The sequence below is a fragment of the Crocuta crocuta genome, unplaced genomic scaffold (genome assembly GCF_008692635.1).
Source record: "Crocuta crocuta isolate KB4526 unplaced genomic scaffold, BGI_CrCroc_1.0 scaffold186, whole genome shotgun sequence".
NCBI classification, from domain to species: domain Eukaryota; kingdom Metazoa; phylum Chordata; class Mammalia; order Carnivora; family Hyaenidae; genus Crocuta; species Crocuta crocuta.
Window position 1 is genome coordinate 1,365,181 of NW_027551569.1, and position 17,597 is coordinate 1,382,777.

A 17,597-nucleotide genomic window follows, 5' to 3' on the forward strand; every position below is an offset into this window, starting at 1 on the left:
GCTAATTTCCCATTTATAGTCATCATGTAACCTCTCTGAGTAAATTTCTTTCCGTTAAAGAAGTGAATCACTTAAAAATACGGAGTGAATAATAGCACACGTGGAACACAGATCTGGCAAAAATCCTGAAGATGTTGAGTGAGTGTCTTCAGCTTAGAAAACACTGGGCTAGTCCATCAATTAGAGCCATAGATGCAGATGCAGAATCCAAATTAGTAATAATGGAAGCAAAACCCAGAATCTTGAAAATAGCTCCTTCAGAAACTTTTCTGAAGGGGGGCACCTGGGTAGCACAGTCAGCTAAGCGTCTGGCTCTTGATTTCAGCTCAGGTCATGATCTCATGGTTTGTGGGTTCGAGCCCCACATTTGTCAGTGCAGAGCCTTCTTGGGATTCTCTCTCCTCCCCTCTCTCTGCCCCTTCCCTGTTCTAGTGTGATTTCTCTCTCCCTCAAAATAAATAAACTTAAAAATATTTGTAAAAAGAAACATTTCTGAAGGCACATAAGTGTGTGATGGACAAACCTTCACTCCACTGGAGTTGAAGGAAGTTGGAGGGGGTGAGGTGGTGGTTGTCCCCATCATGGACCTGAAAGCGGATAGGTCATAGAACAGGCAAGGTAAGGTAGCACTTTCTTGAGGGGGAATCCGCACAAACCCAGAACCAAAGTCAAACCCCATCCTCTTCCTCATTCAGAAAAGGGGTTGTCCTCTGTACACACAGGTAGCAAATGGTAATTCCCTGAATGAGAGTAATGGGACCATCTTGCTGTCCTTGGTTTTGAGGTAATATGACCTATGATTATGTGCCAACATTTAAATTTTTAGTTTTCTTCTGCTGGGTTCATTTAATTTCCCTTAAATCAGTAATTCTTGATCAGGAGGAACAATTTTTCTTTTCAAGCTACCTGGATATCAAAGATTCTAGAATGTTCCACCAGGGAGTAGGAATATGAGCTGTTCTTTACTTCCTACCTAGTTAGAACCACTGTTGTAATAAGAGTGAACTGTGCCCCCTTAGATGGGGGGGGAAGTGGGGAAGAGGAAACAGACCCACTATCTCAGTAGGAGTCACAGTGTAACTCTCTCCCATCCACCTATCGTATCACGTGGCAGGTGTATGGGTAATGCAGAAAGGGACAATCTTGTTTACCTTTCAGCACCAGAATACATGGATAGAAGATAAGACTTAGGAAAAAAACCACTCTCAGCTCCATAATAATTTGTAAAACAGCCAGTGAGTGGTTACATGGCATCTAGATTCAGAAAAATGGTTGCCAGCCAGAGCAGGCTTTAAGGCGTGTTTTGTTTCAGCAGGAAATGCCTTCTATAACCTAGATATAGTCTTTCTTTCCCTCCCATCCCCTCTTTTTTCCTTCCCTCCTTCTATCTTTTTTTTCTCCCCCTGCCCAACCTCCTACTTTTCTGAGGTCTTACACATTTTCCTTTCCATTCTTTTTTTTCCAAGACCATATTGGAGAAAAGCTGGCAGGGTGAGGCCTGCTTTCATCTAAGGGCAGTAGGCTTAAGAGCGCATCTCGACACTGTCTCAAATCTTGGCACCGCAACTGGTAAACTGCATGACATTGAACAAGTCACCTTGCTTTTTGTGCCTCAGTTTCCCCATCTACTCAGTTGGATATTGTGAGGTGTCAATTGGTGAGTTTGGGTAAAGTGCTGAGGACAGGAATAAGCACAATATAATGATTAGCTTTACATACTTGACTTCCCTCATAAGCTTTCCTTTGATAAGAGTTCTACTGCCCCCACGCCAAGATTTGAAAATCACTTTGCTGTTGCAAATGGCCATGGGCACTGTATAAACTGGCACGCTTTGGGGCGCCTGGGTGGCTCAGTCGGTTAAGCGTCCGACTTTGGCTCAGGTCATGATCTCACGGTTCGTGGGTTTGAGCCCCATGTTGGGCTCTGTGCTGACAGCTCCGAGCCTGGAGTCTGCTTCAGATTCTGTGACTCCCTCTCTCTCTGACCCTCCCCTGCTCACGCTGTTTCTCTCTCTCTCTCTCCTAGAAAAAAAAAATAAAATAAATTAAAAAAATAAATAAATAAATAAACATTAAAAAAAAGTTTAAACTGGCATGCCTCTTCACCCACACTCTTCATCACTGTCTCGCCTCAGAATAACTTCCTTCTTCAGAACACCACCCTTCACCTGTCCCTACTCCCCGTGTTTTCAAGGCCAGATTCTCCCTGCTCCTGTCTTTATCCAGCTCTTACTCTTCGTGATTCAATGACTCCCCTCACTTGTACCATCAGACATCAGAACACAACTAACTGAACCCCCTCTTTCACCCAGAAGGAAACTTGGGTCTCCCCAAATAAATGATCTCTCCTATTTTCACAGCTGGTAAGCAAGACATGACGAGAATGGCCTCCTGAATCGTAGTCCCTTTCTCTTCCTCTAACATTGGGCTTTCTCCTCATTTGGTGGAATTATTAACAGGATGACTCCAAGTTCCCCTCCACTGTCAGATCATGTTTCTCCTCCACAACTTGAAATTCTGCCCTCTGCAAAGCAGTCTCTGAAGAAGTGGTGTCCCTGGCATTTTTTCTTCCCTGTCACGCAATGGACAACATCTGAGACTTGCATATCCATTTGTTCATTTATTCATTCAACAAGCTTTGGCTTGAGCACCAAAGGACTTCCCGGCCCTAAGCTGAGTGTGAGGCTTTCAGAGTTGAGAGACAGGGTTTTTGTGTAAGAGGTCAATTCTTGAGTTGCTATCAGTGTTATTAATAGCTGAAGTGAAGGATTCAGCCAGGCCCTAGGCAAAGTGAAGAATAGCAGCTCTTGAGAAAGGACAACTCACACTTTTCATCTTGTACCAAAGTTGTACCTTTTCCTGTGCTATGAGTAACTAGGATGTCAGAAATCCTAGGTTTGGGCAGTTGCATTTGCTCGCGCAAACACACACACACACACACACACACACACACACACACACACACCCTCTGGCTTACTCTCAAGCTCTTTCTGTGCACTCTGTCCACCTTTGCAGCTGCCCTTGGCCTCTTGAACCCCCCCACCCCCACCCCCCAGGTACTCACAGAGTCTGCGTGCTGGGCGGTAGGCTGGGGATGCGGTGAAGATCCTTGCAGGTGACTCTGAAGTCATCTTCCTGGTGACACTCGCAGGGCGGAGACGGACACCCTTTCCCCCCCAGGCTCCTGGGCAGGGCGAGAAGCAGCGCCAGCTGCAGCAGGGGCGTCTGCCTCATTTTCCGAGGGTCCCAAGGCTAGTGCTTCATCCTCCACGGACGTCGTTCCTGGCCCTCTGCGCCTCGGGTTCCCGCGATCTGGAGGGCAGACGGAGGAGGCGGGGGGGGGGGGGAGGACTCGCTGGGGCTGTGACTTCAGCACCCAAGCGGAGGCTGGAGAGGGGGAAAGAGGAGGCTCTTAAGTGTTCTGTTTCCCTAGGCAACTCTCCTCCCAAACAAGCCCAATTGCTTCACTCTCCGTGCCCGGAGCCGCGCAGCCCGCTCGGTCGGTTCCCTGACGCTCAACACCAGTCCGGGCTGTCCCTTCTGCGTCCCAGCCTGCCCCACGCGCTCCTCCCGGGAGTTCTCTCCAAAGACTCCTTTAGAAGCTGCCGGGTCTCTAAACCCAGCGCGCCACTTTCCCGTGGGCAGCCTCCCCCCGGGCCCCGCCTGCCGGGACCACCCGCACGCACTCTAGCCGAGAAGGTCCCCGNGCAGAGCGGGGAACTGCAGGAACCGTTCGCTGCCCTGCGGCCAACTCCGAATCCAGCTTTTGCCATTAGATTCGAAGCGGGGCCGGTCAACCCTGGTCGGCTCAGGAATTTTATAGAGTCACATTCCCCAAGATGGGAAGAAAAAGAATACGTAAGGGGCACATTATCTTCTACTCAGTCTTCGCACAGTAGTCAAAAAGATAATTTAAAAGATAAATCAGATTGTCCCAATGTCCCTCTTAAAAGCCTTGCTTGCTTTCTTATTCTTCTTGGAGTAAAGAAAGTATCAACTCCTCACATACTGTGATGATTCTATTTGTATGTTCTTCTGGGACAGGGACAGGTGATGGAAATCCTGGAATAATTATGGATTATTCCATAATTTTAATCCAGGAAAATCCTGGATTAGAGATGGACTAGAAAAAAAAAAAGGAATGAACTCACAGGGGTTATCAGAATGTTCTATATCTTAATTAGATTGGAGGTTAAATGGATGCATACATTTGTTAAAATTCATTGCACTTTCATTTAAAATATATGTATATCAAAGTTTATAGGCTTTTATTAATAATCACCCCAAAATGGAAACAATCCAAAATTCCTTTTACTAGGTAATGGGTGAGCCGTATTACATCCATACGATGGAATACTCATCCACAAGAAAGAAAGAAAGAAAGAAAGAAAGAAAGAAAGAAAGAAAGAAAGAAAGAAGAAAGAGAGAAGGAAGGAAAGAAAAAAGAAATAAAGAATTAAAAAAATATATTTTTAGGGGCGCCTGGGTGGCTTAGTCNGGTCCGCCTTTCGCTTAGGTCATGATCTCGCGGTTCGTGGGTTCGAGCCCCGCGTCGGGCTCTGTGCTGACTGCCAGCTCAGAGCCTGGAGCCTGTTTCAGAGTCTGTATCTCCCTCTCTCTCTGAGCCTCCCCTGCTCAGGCTGTCTCTCTCTCTCTCTCCTAGAAAAAAATAAAATATTAGAAAAAAATATATTTTTAAATTCTTTAGCCTAACCCATAAGGTCCTACTATAGGGGGTGGTAAGCTTTCCCTATAAGGAACCATATAGTAAATATTTTCGGCTTCGTGGAACACATACAATCTTTATCACATTTTCTCCTGCTCTCCTTTTTTCATACAACCCTCTATAAATACAAAAGCCATTCTTAGCTTGTAGGCTGTACCAAAGTAGGCCTGGGGGAAGATTTGACCTGGAAGCCAAAGTTTGCTGATCCTTGCCTTTCAAGGTCCAGCCTCTACCATCACTTTGCTGGACCTGGAACAAGTTTATTATCAAATAATAATACAAATTACCTGGAACAAATACCTCTGGGATTTGCTGTTGCTGGACCTCTACTGGAGTAACCTGTCCCTAGATCTTCACATTATTCAAATCTTGCTTTCAACACCAATACCTCAGAAGGTTTTCCTCTGAAAATCCTGATCATATTACCCTGTTTTACTGTTACCAAAGCACTTATCATTGGGTGTTGTTATTGATTAGTTCACTCATTTATTGCCTGTCTCTTTCTACTTTCCACTCCCCATCAAAATATAAGCTTTCAGTGGACTAATCAGGAAAGAAGGAAGAAAGACACAAATTACTGGTATCGGGTATGAGAGAGTTGATATTAGAGAGCATATTATGCAACTATGAAGAGGATGACGAGAATACTATGAATACATTAATGCCAATAATTTTAAATTTATTAATGTTCTCAAAGAAGCATAGATTTGTTTCATAATTCTGTATTGTTTTTCTGTGTTCCATTTAATTGATTAATGCTCTGATCTTTATTGTTTGTTGTTGTTTTTTTGATTTTAGTTTTTTGCATCCACTGGTTTGATTTTCCTTCTTAGTTTCTTACGCTGAAGGCATAGATTTGAGACTTTTTTTCTTTGATAATATTATAGATATATTGTACTATATATTTTCCCTGTAAGTACTACTTTAGGGACATCTCATAAGTCTTGAAATCTTATCAATTTATTTTCATTTGGCTTACAATACTTTCTAATTTTCAAAAATTTCTTCTATGATTCATGGGTTATTTAGAAGTGTGTCAGTTTCCAAATATTTGGGGATTTTCCACATATTGTTCCATTGCCAATTTCTAAAATTATTCCAGTTAGAGAAAGAATATAGGTTTTATGTCTTGAAAACATGTAAGTTTAGTGACACTTGTGTTGTAACCCAGAACGTGGTCTATTTTGATAAAAAATGCTCTGTATACATATGGGGGAAAAAAGTGTATTCTGCTATTTCTGAGGAGTGCATTCTGTAAATATCAATAGGTTATATCATTGATAATGTTTAAGTCTTATGTATTTTTAATGATTTTTCTGTCTACTTATTATGTCAACTATGAGTTCTGGGCACTGAGTATTTTTTACTACACTGGGAATTTTTCTTTTTCTTTCTATTGCATTTCTGTCAGTTTTTGCTTCATGTATTTTGACATCCTATCCATAAATGTTCAGAACTCTTATTTTCTTGGTGAATTGATGCCTTTAGCATTATTAAATGGGCTTCTTTATTTTTTGTAATATCCTTTGTTCTTTAATCTACTTACTGATAGACCCAATCCAGCTGTCTTTACATTAGCATTACCGTGCTATTGTTTTGCTATATGTTATTTTAACCTCTTCACGTCTTTAAAGTGCATTTCTTATACATACCATAGTTAGGCTTGCTCTCAATCTGACAATCTCTACCTTTTATTTTGTTTGTATAGATCATTTGCATTTGATGTCATTATTGATAACAATGATAACTTACTGAAAATGAGCTTAAGTCCATAATCTTGCTCCTAGTTTCATATTTATCTCATCCGTTTTTGTTTTTTCCCCATTGTTTTGTAAAACCCTCTTTTTGGATTAATTCAGGAACTTTTGCCATTCCATTTTATCTTGTTTGTTGGCTCTTATCTATAACTGTGTCTGGTTAGTATAGTGGTTGTATTAGGGTTTATACTATACATCTTTAAGCTATTATAGTCTGACTTCAGGTGATATTACACTACTGTATGTACGATCTAAGTATTTGTCTTTCATTTTTTCTCTTCTAGGGCCTTTTTTGCTTCTGCTGCCAGGAATTTTACCCATGCATAATTTTATAAACCCTACAATACATTATTATTTGTTAAGATAACCAATTACCTTTTAAAGAAACTTAAATCATAAGAAAAGACTTGCAATAGCATTTCTTATGGTACAGACCTGCTGGCTATGAATGATTTCAGTTTTCATGTGCCTGAAAAAGTGTTAATTTTGCCTTTATTTTTAAAGTATGTCATTGCTATGTATAGAGTTATAGATTGATAGTATTTTTCTCTTTCCATATTTAAAAACTATTACTTGATTGTTTTCTTGCTTACATTGTTTCCAAGGACAAATATTCTGTCATAATTTCCTTTGTTCTTTTGAGCACACCTTTTTTCCCTCTCTCAGGCTGCTTTTAAGACTTTCATTATCACTGGTTGAGAGTAATTTCTGAGTGTCTACCTAATGGTCCATGAGTAATGGGCCAATGTTGGGAATAGTCACTATTCCTGATCCTCTGTGACGGTCAGGCACTTTCCCCTTGATGTATTTCTCTTCATATTTATTCTGCAGTATTTTGAGGTTCTTGGATTTGCATACTTGTTGTTTTTATCAAATTTGAAAAAATTTTAGACATCATTTCTCCATTTTTTTCTATCTCTTTATGTCTCTCCACTCTTTTGAGGATTCTGATTATTACACTTATATTAGACTGATTAAAATTGTCTCACAAAGAGCTCAATTGATATTTTTTCATTAGAATTTTTTTCCTCTCTGTTTTTCATTCTGGATAGTTTTTTTTGTTTTGTTTTGTTTTGTTTTGTTTTTTGCTATGTCTTCAAATTCAGGATTTTTTTTTATTTCTGAAATATTTGATCTGCCACTAATCCTATCAGTATGTATTTCATCTTAGGTGGAGTTTTCATATCTACAATTTCAAATTAAGCCTTTTTCATGTTTTCCCTATCTCTATGTAACTTCTTGGATGTAAAATCCACAGTAACTATTTTGGTGTCTGTGTTTGTTTAATGCTGTAACAAAGTGTCACAAATTTGATGGCTGAAAACAACAGAAAAATAAGGGTACCTGGGTGGCTTGGTCAGTTAAGCGTCAACTCTTGATTTTGGCTCAGGTCATGAACACATGGATCATGGGATCAAACCCTGCATCAGGCTGTGTGATGACAGTGCAGAGCCTGCTTGAGATCCTTTCTCCTCTCTCTGCCTCTTCCCCCTTCATGATCTCTTTGTCTCTCTTAAAAAAAATAAATAAACTTAGAAAACATTCAACAACAACAGCAGCAACAGAAAAAGAAGTCCCCCATAGTTTTGGAAGTAGAAGTCCAAGATCAAGATGTTGTCAGGAGTACATGTTCAATGTGAAGTCTCTAGGGAAGGATCCTTCCCTCCCCCTTGTAGCTTCTGACAGTTCCCAGTAGTCCCTGAGGTCCATTGGCTTCTATCACCCCAATCTCTCCTCTGTCATCACAGGATATTTTCTCTGTGTGTCTCTATGATCCAAATTCCCTCTACATATAAGGACATCAGTCATTGGACAAGAGTGAATCCCAATCCAGTGTAACCTCAATTTAACTTGAATATCTGCAAAGACCCTATTTCTAAATAAGGTCACACCCACAAGTACCAGGTGTTAAACTTCATGATATCTTTCTAGGGGACGCTATTCAACCCACAAAAATGTCCTTTTTGGTAGTTCTAACATTTTTTGTTAGTTTGGGGTCTGTTTAGAAAGGTTGTATTTTCCTTCTTCTGGGCATGCCTGATAATCTTTGTTTGGTTAGCAGATAGAGTAAAATTTAGTCCTTTTGGTGCTGGATTATTTGTCTTCGTATAGCTGTTTTTGATATTTGTTACCAGATATGGTTAGATTACTTGGAAATAGTTTGATAGTTTTGGATCTTGCTTTCAAGATTTGTTACATGGGAGCCGAGTTGCATTTAATCTGTTGCTAGATATTCCCATTCCCCATTTCTGAGTGTCTACCTAATGGTCCATGAGCAATAGACCAATGTTGGGAATAGTCACTATTCCTGGTTCTGTGTGACAGTCAGGCACTTTCCCCTCCAATCTTGTCAGATGCTCCTCTCTCTAGCTTTACTTTTTCACATGCATATGAGGATGTATACTCTGCTGAATACTCCATGGAGACCTTTGTAGTTCTCTCGAGGTTTCTCTCCATGTAACTCTCTGCACGCCAGTCTTGTGTCCTGCAAACTTGAGTTACATCAGGCTTTTCAGATTCTCATCTTTGTTTCCTCAGTTCAGAGCATCCACTGGGCTCTACTTAGCTTCCTTCTCCTTGTACTATGACGTGGAATTCAAGGCAGGAAGTTGTGGCAATCATAAGACTAATCTTTTAATTTGCTTCCTGTCTCTCAGGGATTATTGCCCTTTTTTGTCTGATATTTACTGTCTTAAAAAGCATTCCTGTGGGGTGCCTGGGTGGCTCAGTTGGTTAGGTGTCTGACTCTTGCTTTTGACTTAGGTCATTATGTCACGGTTCATGGGTTTGAGCCCTGCATCAGGCTCTGTGCTGACAGAGCTGAGCCTGCTTGGGATTCCCTCCCTCCCTTTCTCTCTGCTCCTCCCCTGCATCCTCTCTCTCTCAAAATAAATAAATAAACTTTAAAAGATTATTAAAAAGTATATTTAAAAGAGCATTGCTGCATGTAGTTTACCTGATTTTTTAAAATTTGTTTGTTTGATTCTGGTGGGAGGGTAAACCTAGTCTCTACTACTCCATGTTTACTAGGAACAGAAGTGTTTTGCTAAGATCTGTAACATTTTAATCAGGATTTAGACTTCGTAAAATTGGCTTGGTGACAATTATAATACCAATACCAATAATGTAAGTAAAATTTCCATGCCTACTGGTTTCAATTCAGTAAATTCGAACAAGCCTTCAGGATAACCATGTTCTAATAGCCTGCTCAACAAATTGCTATGAGAATCAATAAGGCAATTTTCTTTCTTTAGCATAACTTTCAAACTAGGGCAAATGAACACATGAGAATATGAATCAGTTTAAGTAAAGAGAAAAGTGTTAGCATTCAAATCCATTAAAAACACACAAAAAATCCTCTTAAATGTAACAGATGAATAAGAATGGCTACAGAACATTACATATTTTTTTTGGTAGAAGAACCATTAACGTGGTCCAGATATCAAAAAGAGGTGTTTAGCATGAATTCCTCTTTGTTCCAAAGATATCTACTAAAATAAATTACAGTATAGGATGCATGACTTAGCCACAATGAAAATGTTTTGTAATTTTGGGTTTGTACATTAATAGTGTTCATTTTACAGACGGATATGATTTCTATATGTGATGTTCCTGACAGTGACAAATACCTATAATCAGTAAGGGTGTGATTACCAAGAACATTATGGGATCAACAGTGTTTCAATACAATGAATGGCTGACGATGATTCTTTGAGAAGTGGGCAATACCATCTTTGGAACATCTTCTCTTGTTTTGACTATTCTTAGACTTACAGTTATCTTGAAAACTTGATTGTAGAAAAAATCAACAACAGTTCATGATCACTTTGTACTGCCTAAAGAGAATGGCTTTCACCACTATTTTGGTTCAGGGAGAATTCTGAGTAGCTCCATTCAGTCCTAACACTCCTAAAGTAAAGGAGAAATTGGAGATTTATTGTTTACTTTACCCATAGCATCTCAGTGTTTCATCTTCCTTCTTATGATTTATAATTGTCCTGTGGTGTCATGAGGGAGTTTGACCATCTGTGGTGGCTAGATGGAACCAACAAAGTCTAATGGTTGATGTCATTACTTATGCTGGGCAATCATTGGACAAAATGCAGGCTGTTTTTGAAGAGACATTTCTCTTAATGCCAATGGACAGGATGGCTAGGTTCAGGCAGTGAATGGTACTTGCTTGAGAGGAGGGGGCCACTCTATGGACATGAGCTTTCCTTCAGCACCTTCACATACATCCTCCAAGCCCTCACTCTAGGACTCTTTTTTTTTCTGTTTCTTATTAGAGTCTCCTTCAGGAATCCCTTTTATTTTCAGAGACTGCTCTTGTTCAAGATATTTTCTTCCAAATCCTTTGCCTGTACTGCAACTCCTTTCTGAGACCAAGATTGGCTTCACGGATTTGTGATTTGCACAATTTCTTTCTCTTTTAAAATTCATGTATGGGGCGCCTAGGTGGCTTAGTCGGTTAAGCGTCCGACTTTCGCTTAGGTCATGATCTCGCGGTTCGTGGGTTCGAGCCCCGCATCGGGCTCTGTGCTGACTGCCAGCTCAGAGCCTGGAGCCTGTTTCAGTCTGTGACTTCCTCTCTCTCTGACCCTCCCCTGCTCATGCTGTCTCTCTCTCTCTCTCTCCTAGAAATAAATAAAACATTAAAAAAATTAAAAAAAAATAAAATTTGTGTATAGCTGACACACCATGTTACATTAGTTTCAGATGTATAACAGTGATTCAAGAGGTTTATACATTATGCTAAGTTCACAAGTGCAGCTTCCATTCGTCACCATCAGTATTATTACAGTGTCATTGGCTATAGTCTTTATGCTGTCCCTTTTATTCTAGTGACTTATGCATCCATAAGTGGAAGCCTGTATCTCCCATTTTGCTCATTCTCCCTCTCCCTCTCCCTGGCAACCATCAGTGAAATCATATGGTATTTGTCTTCCTTGATCTGACTTTTTTTTTTACTTAGCATAATACCCTCTAGGTCCATCCATGCTGTGACAAATGGCACGACCTTATCATGCCACATTTTCCTTATCCATTCATCTATTGGTAGACACTTAGGTTGCTTCCATATCTTGGCTATTGTAAACAATGCTGCAATAAACATAAGAATGGGGGTGCCTAGATAGTTGATTGGCTAAGTGTCCAACTCTTGATTTGGACTCAAATCATGATCTTGCAGTCTGTGGGATTGAGCCCTGTGTCAGGCTCAGCACTGAGGGCATAGGGCCTCTTTGAGATTCTCTCTTTCCTGCTCTCTCTGTTTTTCCCCAACTTGCACTTTCTTACTCTCTCTTTCTCAAAATAGATAAATAAACATTTAAAAAACACAGGAATGCACATACCCTTTTGAAATCATATTTTTGCTTTCTCTGTGTAAAATACCCAGTAGCAGAATTATTGAATCATAAGGATTTTTTTTCTTGTAATGTTTTCATTTTAGTTTTGAGAAAACACAAGTGCACGAGGGGCAGAGAGAAGGGGACAGACAATCTGAAATGGGCTCTGTGCTGATAGCAGTGAACCTGATATGGGGCTTGAACTCATGAATCGGGAGATCATGACCTGAGATGAAGTCTGATGCTCAACCGAGCCAAAGTTGGATGCTCAACTGACTGAGCCAGTCAGATGCCCCAGATCACCTGGAATTTATATTTTTAATTTTTGGAGAAACCTCCATACTGTTTCCATAGTGGCTGTACCAGTTTACATTCCTACCAATAGTGCATGAGGGTTCCTTTTTCTCTACATTCTCACCAACACTTGCTATTTCTTGTCTCTTTGATTTTAGCCCTTGTAATAGGTGTAAGGTGATATCTAATTGTGATTTTGATTTGTAGTTTCCTGATGACTGGTGATTTTGAACACCTTCTTATGTGTCTGTTGGCCATCTGCAGATCTTCTTTGGGAAAATGTCCATTCAGGTCCTCTGCTCATTTTTTAATTGGATTGTTGGGATGGTGGGTTTTTGTTTTTGTTTTTGTTTTTTTGGTGTTGAGTTGTAAGTTTTTTGTATGTTTTGTATATTCACCTCTTATCAGATATGTCATTTGCAAATATCTTCTTTCATTCATTAGGTTGCCTTTTTGTTTTGTTGATAGTTTTCTTCACTGTGCAAAAGCTTTTTATTTTGATGTAGCCCCAATAGTTTATTTTTGCTTTTGCTTTCCTTGTCTTCCAAGACATATCTAGAAAACTGTTGCAATGGCCAATGCCAGAGAAATGCCTATGTTCTCTTCCAGGATGCTTATAGTTTCAGGTCTCACAGTTATGTCTTTAATCCATGTTGAGTTTATTTTTGATGTGGTGGTGGAAAGTGGTCCAGTTTCATTCTTTTGCAGGTAGCTGTCTGGTTTTCCCAGCACCATTTATTGAAGAGTGATCATCGGTGATTTGTGCAGTTGGACAGGGCTGTGTTCTCGGTTTAAGGCTCTGCTGACACCATTTTGACAATCTGAATCTGTTTTGAACAGGGCCTGACATTTTCATTTTGCACTGGGCCCCACAAGTTATGTGACCAGTCTTATCTGAGAATCCAGATACCCAACGCTCAAAAGCCAAGAAAAGAATACTTTTTCTTCTTGTTCTCCTCTTCCTCTCTCTTTCTGTTTCCTGTGGTCACATACCTTCTCTGAGGCCATAAGCATAGAACAGCTTAGTTGGCTGAAATGGAGGCTGGAGGAGAACCAAGAAAAGAAAATACCTGAGGAAATTTTTGGTTAGTATTTCACTTCTATTTTCCTGTCACATGGAAATAATCAATTTGCTGTTGTTGTTTTACAGTAGTATGAGTTTTCGAGGTATTAGTGAAACACAACTTCTGTCTCTTTTACTTGAAATAGCACAGCCTTTGTCTGCCACTTAATAACTTCTTCTGTAATAGTTGCATTCCCTTTTCTATGCTTATTTATTCTAGATGAGTTAGGGAATGATGATCATGTCAGTGCTTTCAGACTAGCCCATTCCAGAACCATCTATTGATTAGTTCACTCAGATGTTTAATATTTGGTATGGTTCCAAATCGATTCTGATGAACCAGCCTAAAAAATTACATGTAATGTTAGGACCTCAGATCTCACGGACTGGACAATTAGGCTTCACCAATGTTATCTCAGTCTAGGGTCTTTGGATTTCAATCAACAGAAGTTAAGCTTCAAGAGGGTAATCATCAGTAGGCAACAAGGTATATTCTTTGATCTAAGCACCTAGAACAAAACAATAAAGTTTTAATATACGTGGAACTAACATTCTGGGAGATCACGTTATATATCAGCCAACATATATTGAGTGCTTACTCTGGACTAGGCACTGGGTGAAATGCTTCATATACATTAATTTCTTTTATCCTCAAACAACATTACATGTTAGGTACTATTCTTATCATCTCCAGGAAGATGCAGAGTGATTCAATGTCCTTGCTTGAGGTGACATAGCTGATAGGTATTACAGCTAAGATTTGAACCCAAGTGGTCTGAGTCTTGAATCTGGACATTTAATCACTTCCAGCTTTCTCGAATGTATCCCAGAACACAAGTACATGAAATATAAGTGGAAATAGCAAGAGATTAAAGCCAGGAACTTGGAAACTGTCAGGAACCAAGATTCTCTCCTCTTAGGCTTATTTCCTCTGGTGCTGCCTGGTTTACTTTGCTGATTTGCTCATTTCTCTCTGTCTCTGAAGGTTAGATTTTTTTCAGTTTCTCCTTGAACGTAGATGAAGATGATCATCTCACTGAGAAAGCCTCAGTTTGTACCCAAACATCAAGACTATTCAGGCAACCAATTGAATGCTTGAGTCCCAATTTTAAACCCTCAAAGGATAAAGATCCTGACAGGCCCAAATTGTTTCAGCTACTGACCAAATAGCCATGGTCAGAGAAGGGGCTTTGTATAATATAAACAAGGCTTTGGGGCCCAACACCTTAGGTAGAATCATTCCCAGTTAAGGGGTAATATGGGTGAGGTATTTCAAAAATATCTGCCACATCTACTATTATCAAGGTATGGTATTGTGGAGGATCTTTGATGACACTAACTGTAAATAGGTACAATTTTGAGGAAATCATGTGTTACAGGCTGAATTGTGTCCCTCTTTTCCCTCAGCCCCATACGTTAAAGCCCTAACCATCAATATTACCATATTTGAAGATAGTGCCTTTAAGCAGGTAATTGAGGTTTAATGATGTTTTAAGGGTGAGGCCCTAATCCAAAATAACTGGTGTCTTTATAAGAAAAGGGAGAGGCATCAGGCACTTGCCTGCATAGGGAAAAGGCCTTGTAAAGACAAAGAGAAAAGACAGCTACCTGTAAGCCTAGGAAAGAGACCTCAGGAGACTCTAAACCTACTGATACCTTGCTCTTGGACTTGCAGCTTCCAAAACTGTGAGAAATAAATCTCTGCTTTTCAAGTCCCCCATTCTGTGGTGTCTTATTATAATGGTACTAGCTAAGCAATACATCATGTAATCTCTCTTTACTTCTGTTTACATTGTTTGCAGAAGAAGGGTACTGCTGGTGATAATCTTTGTGGGTTTTTCCAACTTTAAAATCAGATGATTCAATTTGAGTGTGATTTTGGGGTTGGATAACATGTGTCTGTCATACTGATTAAAAGCATTGACTGTCATTTGAGGGTTATAAGACGCATTTTGTGTAAAATATTTTTTATTGGCTTTCTTACTTTCTCTATCTTGTAAAGAAGAAAGATTCTATGATCTGATTTCACTATATTTTTTTTTTTCTGGATGTCATGTCTGTAGATTGAGAGCACACTATATGACAAAAAGCTGCTGTAGTTTAATAGTGTGTTTTAAAATATCTTGGTCATAATGAACTTAAATTTGATTCCCCACCCATTAGTCCCAGTTGGGTTTTTTGATTGCTTTATTTTCTTAATGTCACTTTAAAAATGGGATCTCCTAAATTTAATTTATTCTTTAAATATGGTGGGACCAGTGAAGAGAGATTGTTGACAGTTTTTCTTAATGCTGACGTTAGCTTTTTGGTAGTTATTCTTCCCCCATTTGATCACATATCACTTCCTCAAAAAGTTTCTATTTTATGTCTCTGCATAGAAACCTACACAGTACTCTATCACTCAGATTTGCAGAAATTTGTTAAATGGTGTGTTTCTTCACTTTGAGCAATATGTTCATCTTCTCATATTTACAGCATTTTTAGTGTCTAATACAATGTCCGGATGCTAGAAAGATATGGCATACATTTGCTGAATTAATGAATGAATGTAATTGTTTCGAAAAATTAAAATCTTAACGGATAAAAGGAGTTATTATGTTTCTGCATGCATATGGGGAAATTTTATGGCTGTTCTGAATTAGCTTAATCTCTGTATCAGGTGGAGTGTATTCTTGAATACAATTGTGAGCGAGTAGCTTGAAGATAGATGAAAATATATAGGTAGTTTTTAGAAGAATTATTTTATGTTCAAACTGATTATGACATAAACTTTACCCTCAATGTTGGCCAGAGAAAATGTTGGATTTATTCTAATATATAAAATTTATATGCTAACTATTTATGATTTTATGTATGAGAGGGAGCGAGAGAGAGGAAGAGAAATGAAGGGATAGTGAGAAGTGAGGAAGGGCTGAGAAGAGGTACTGATTTTGAAAGATTTGGATCCTGCCTTAGGACTGTGTCTGATGGAAGAGACCAACTGGGAAATGGATGCTTACAGTACAAACTTATTAAAATAGGGAAACTGTGCATTTAATGTGATCTAGCTCTTTTTGAGGTAGCCAAGAAAGCTTTCACAGATAAAGTAATTTTGATTTAAGCTTTGAGGAGGAAATAATCAATGGTCTTTTTGGCAGAGCACAAAGAAATGAGGCTCTCCATGTAATTGATTTTCACTTCTTAGCTCTTCCAAAGTTGAGTTCTTTGCTGAGGTTTTTATTGCCTTTTCTCAGCTGAAACTGACTTCTCTGAGTGACATACGTCTGTCTTATGTTCTAGAATGACTGAGGAGATGACACTCTAGACCTAATGTAGCAGCAATCATGAAGTGACAGCCTTATAGACTTTTGGTTTGCCATTAATGAGTTATGTGATCTTGGGTAAGTCATCCACTCCTTCTAGGCCTAAAGAGTTTTACTAGGTAATATTCTCTGTTCCCTTCCAGTTCTAAGAATTTGTGAATCTTGGTAAAAAGACAGTGAGCTCTGGTAATAAGGGGATTTGTACATTTCACTTCTGGAAATTACTCTTCCCTGTTCTGAAAGTAGTAAAAGAAACGGAGTCTGTCATTATTGCAACTACTTTGAATAATTCTTTTTATTTTTTTTTTTAAGTGAATATTTTGGACTTTCCTGTTTAAATTACAGTCAGGACCAAGCCAGCTAATTCACCATCAGGTGTTTGCTTCCTGTAGAAGTCACTGGCCCTTTAATAAAAAAAAAAACAGGGCAAGAGGGCGCGGCCCTGGGACTCAAGGGGCCAGCAAATTCGGCTTCTTCCGGGAAAGTCTCCCGAAGGCCAGTCGTATGGCATCCTGGGATTTGAGGTATCTCTTAAGGCCTCTCTCCCTTGACAACTCCTTGCTTTTGAGGACAAGGTGGACTACAACTCCCAGAGTGCCAAGCGGCAGGAGCGGGGTCTGGTTCACTCCCTGTGGCTGGGCGGCTAGTTCAAGTTGCCATAGCTGCGAGTCTGGGGAGAGCAGAGTCGGTTGCGCCGCAGCGTCAGGTCAGTTGCACCTTCTGGGTCGCTGGCGGCCGTGGGAGCCGGGAGGGGCCTCGGCGATGATCCGGCTTTAAGGACCTAGGGTCCGCTTCTATCTCAGGTACCTGCCCCCAAATGCCTCCTCGCCCTTTCTTTACTACTTCCTTATCCTATCGTAGACGTTTTAGGTCCCACTTCCCCTGATCCTGGGGGGACACAAAAGCTACGCGGAAATCTGGGGTGGGGCCTTGGATGGATGGAGTGTTGCCAGGGTAGGGGAGACAGCGTGCCTGGTATCCCGTCGCCCCTTCCTTCAGCTTGAGTGTCGTCAGGTCCTGGCCACCAAGTCATCCAGGGAATTTGAACTACGTAGGATTTTTTTTTTTTTTTTTTGAGCAGTTAGTCTTGTTGCTAGCAGCTGCGAAGCC

The 17,597-nt window shown here is 40.0% G+C and overlaps 2 protein-coding genes across 13 annotated transcripts in view; one reads left to right on the forward strand and one right to left on the reverse strand.

The window, feature by feature from the left end:
* The window catches only part of TSHR (thyroid stimulating hormone receptor), a 156,842-nt gene extending 153,608 nt beyond the window's left edge, over nucleotides 1-3,234 (reverse strand). For both annotated transcript variants that reach the window (XM_077750708.1, XM_077750709.1), the window contains exon 1: nucleotides 3,065-3,234. In XM_077750708.1, the coding sequence (XP_077606834.1) occupies nucleotides 3,065-3,234 (170 nt within the window). The remainder of the gene's footprint in view (nucleotides 1-3,064) is intronic.
* A 13,914-nt stretch (nucleotides 3,235-17,148) lies between these two features.
* Nucleotides 17,149-17,597, forward strand: part of CEP128 (centrosomal protein 128) — a 402,179-nt gene continuing 401,730 nt past the window's right edge. For all 11 annotated transcript variants that reach the window (XM_077750720.1, XM_077750716.1, XM_077750719.1 and 8 more), the window contains exon 1: nucleotides 17,149-17,290. The gene's annotated coding sequence lies outside the window, so the exon portion shown is untranslated. The remainder of the gene's footprint in view (nucleotides 17,291-17,597) is intronic.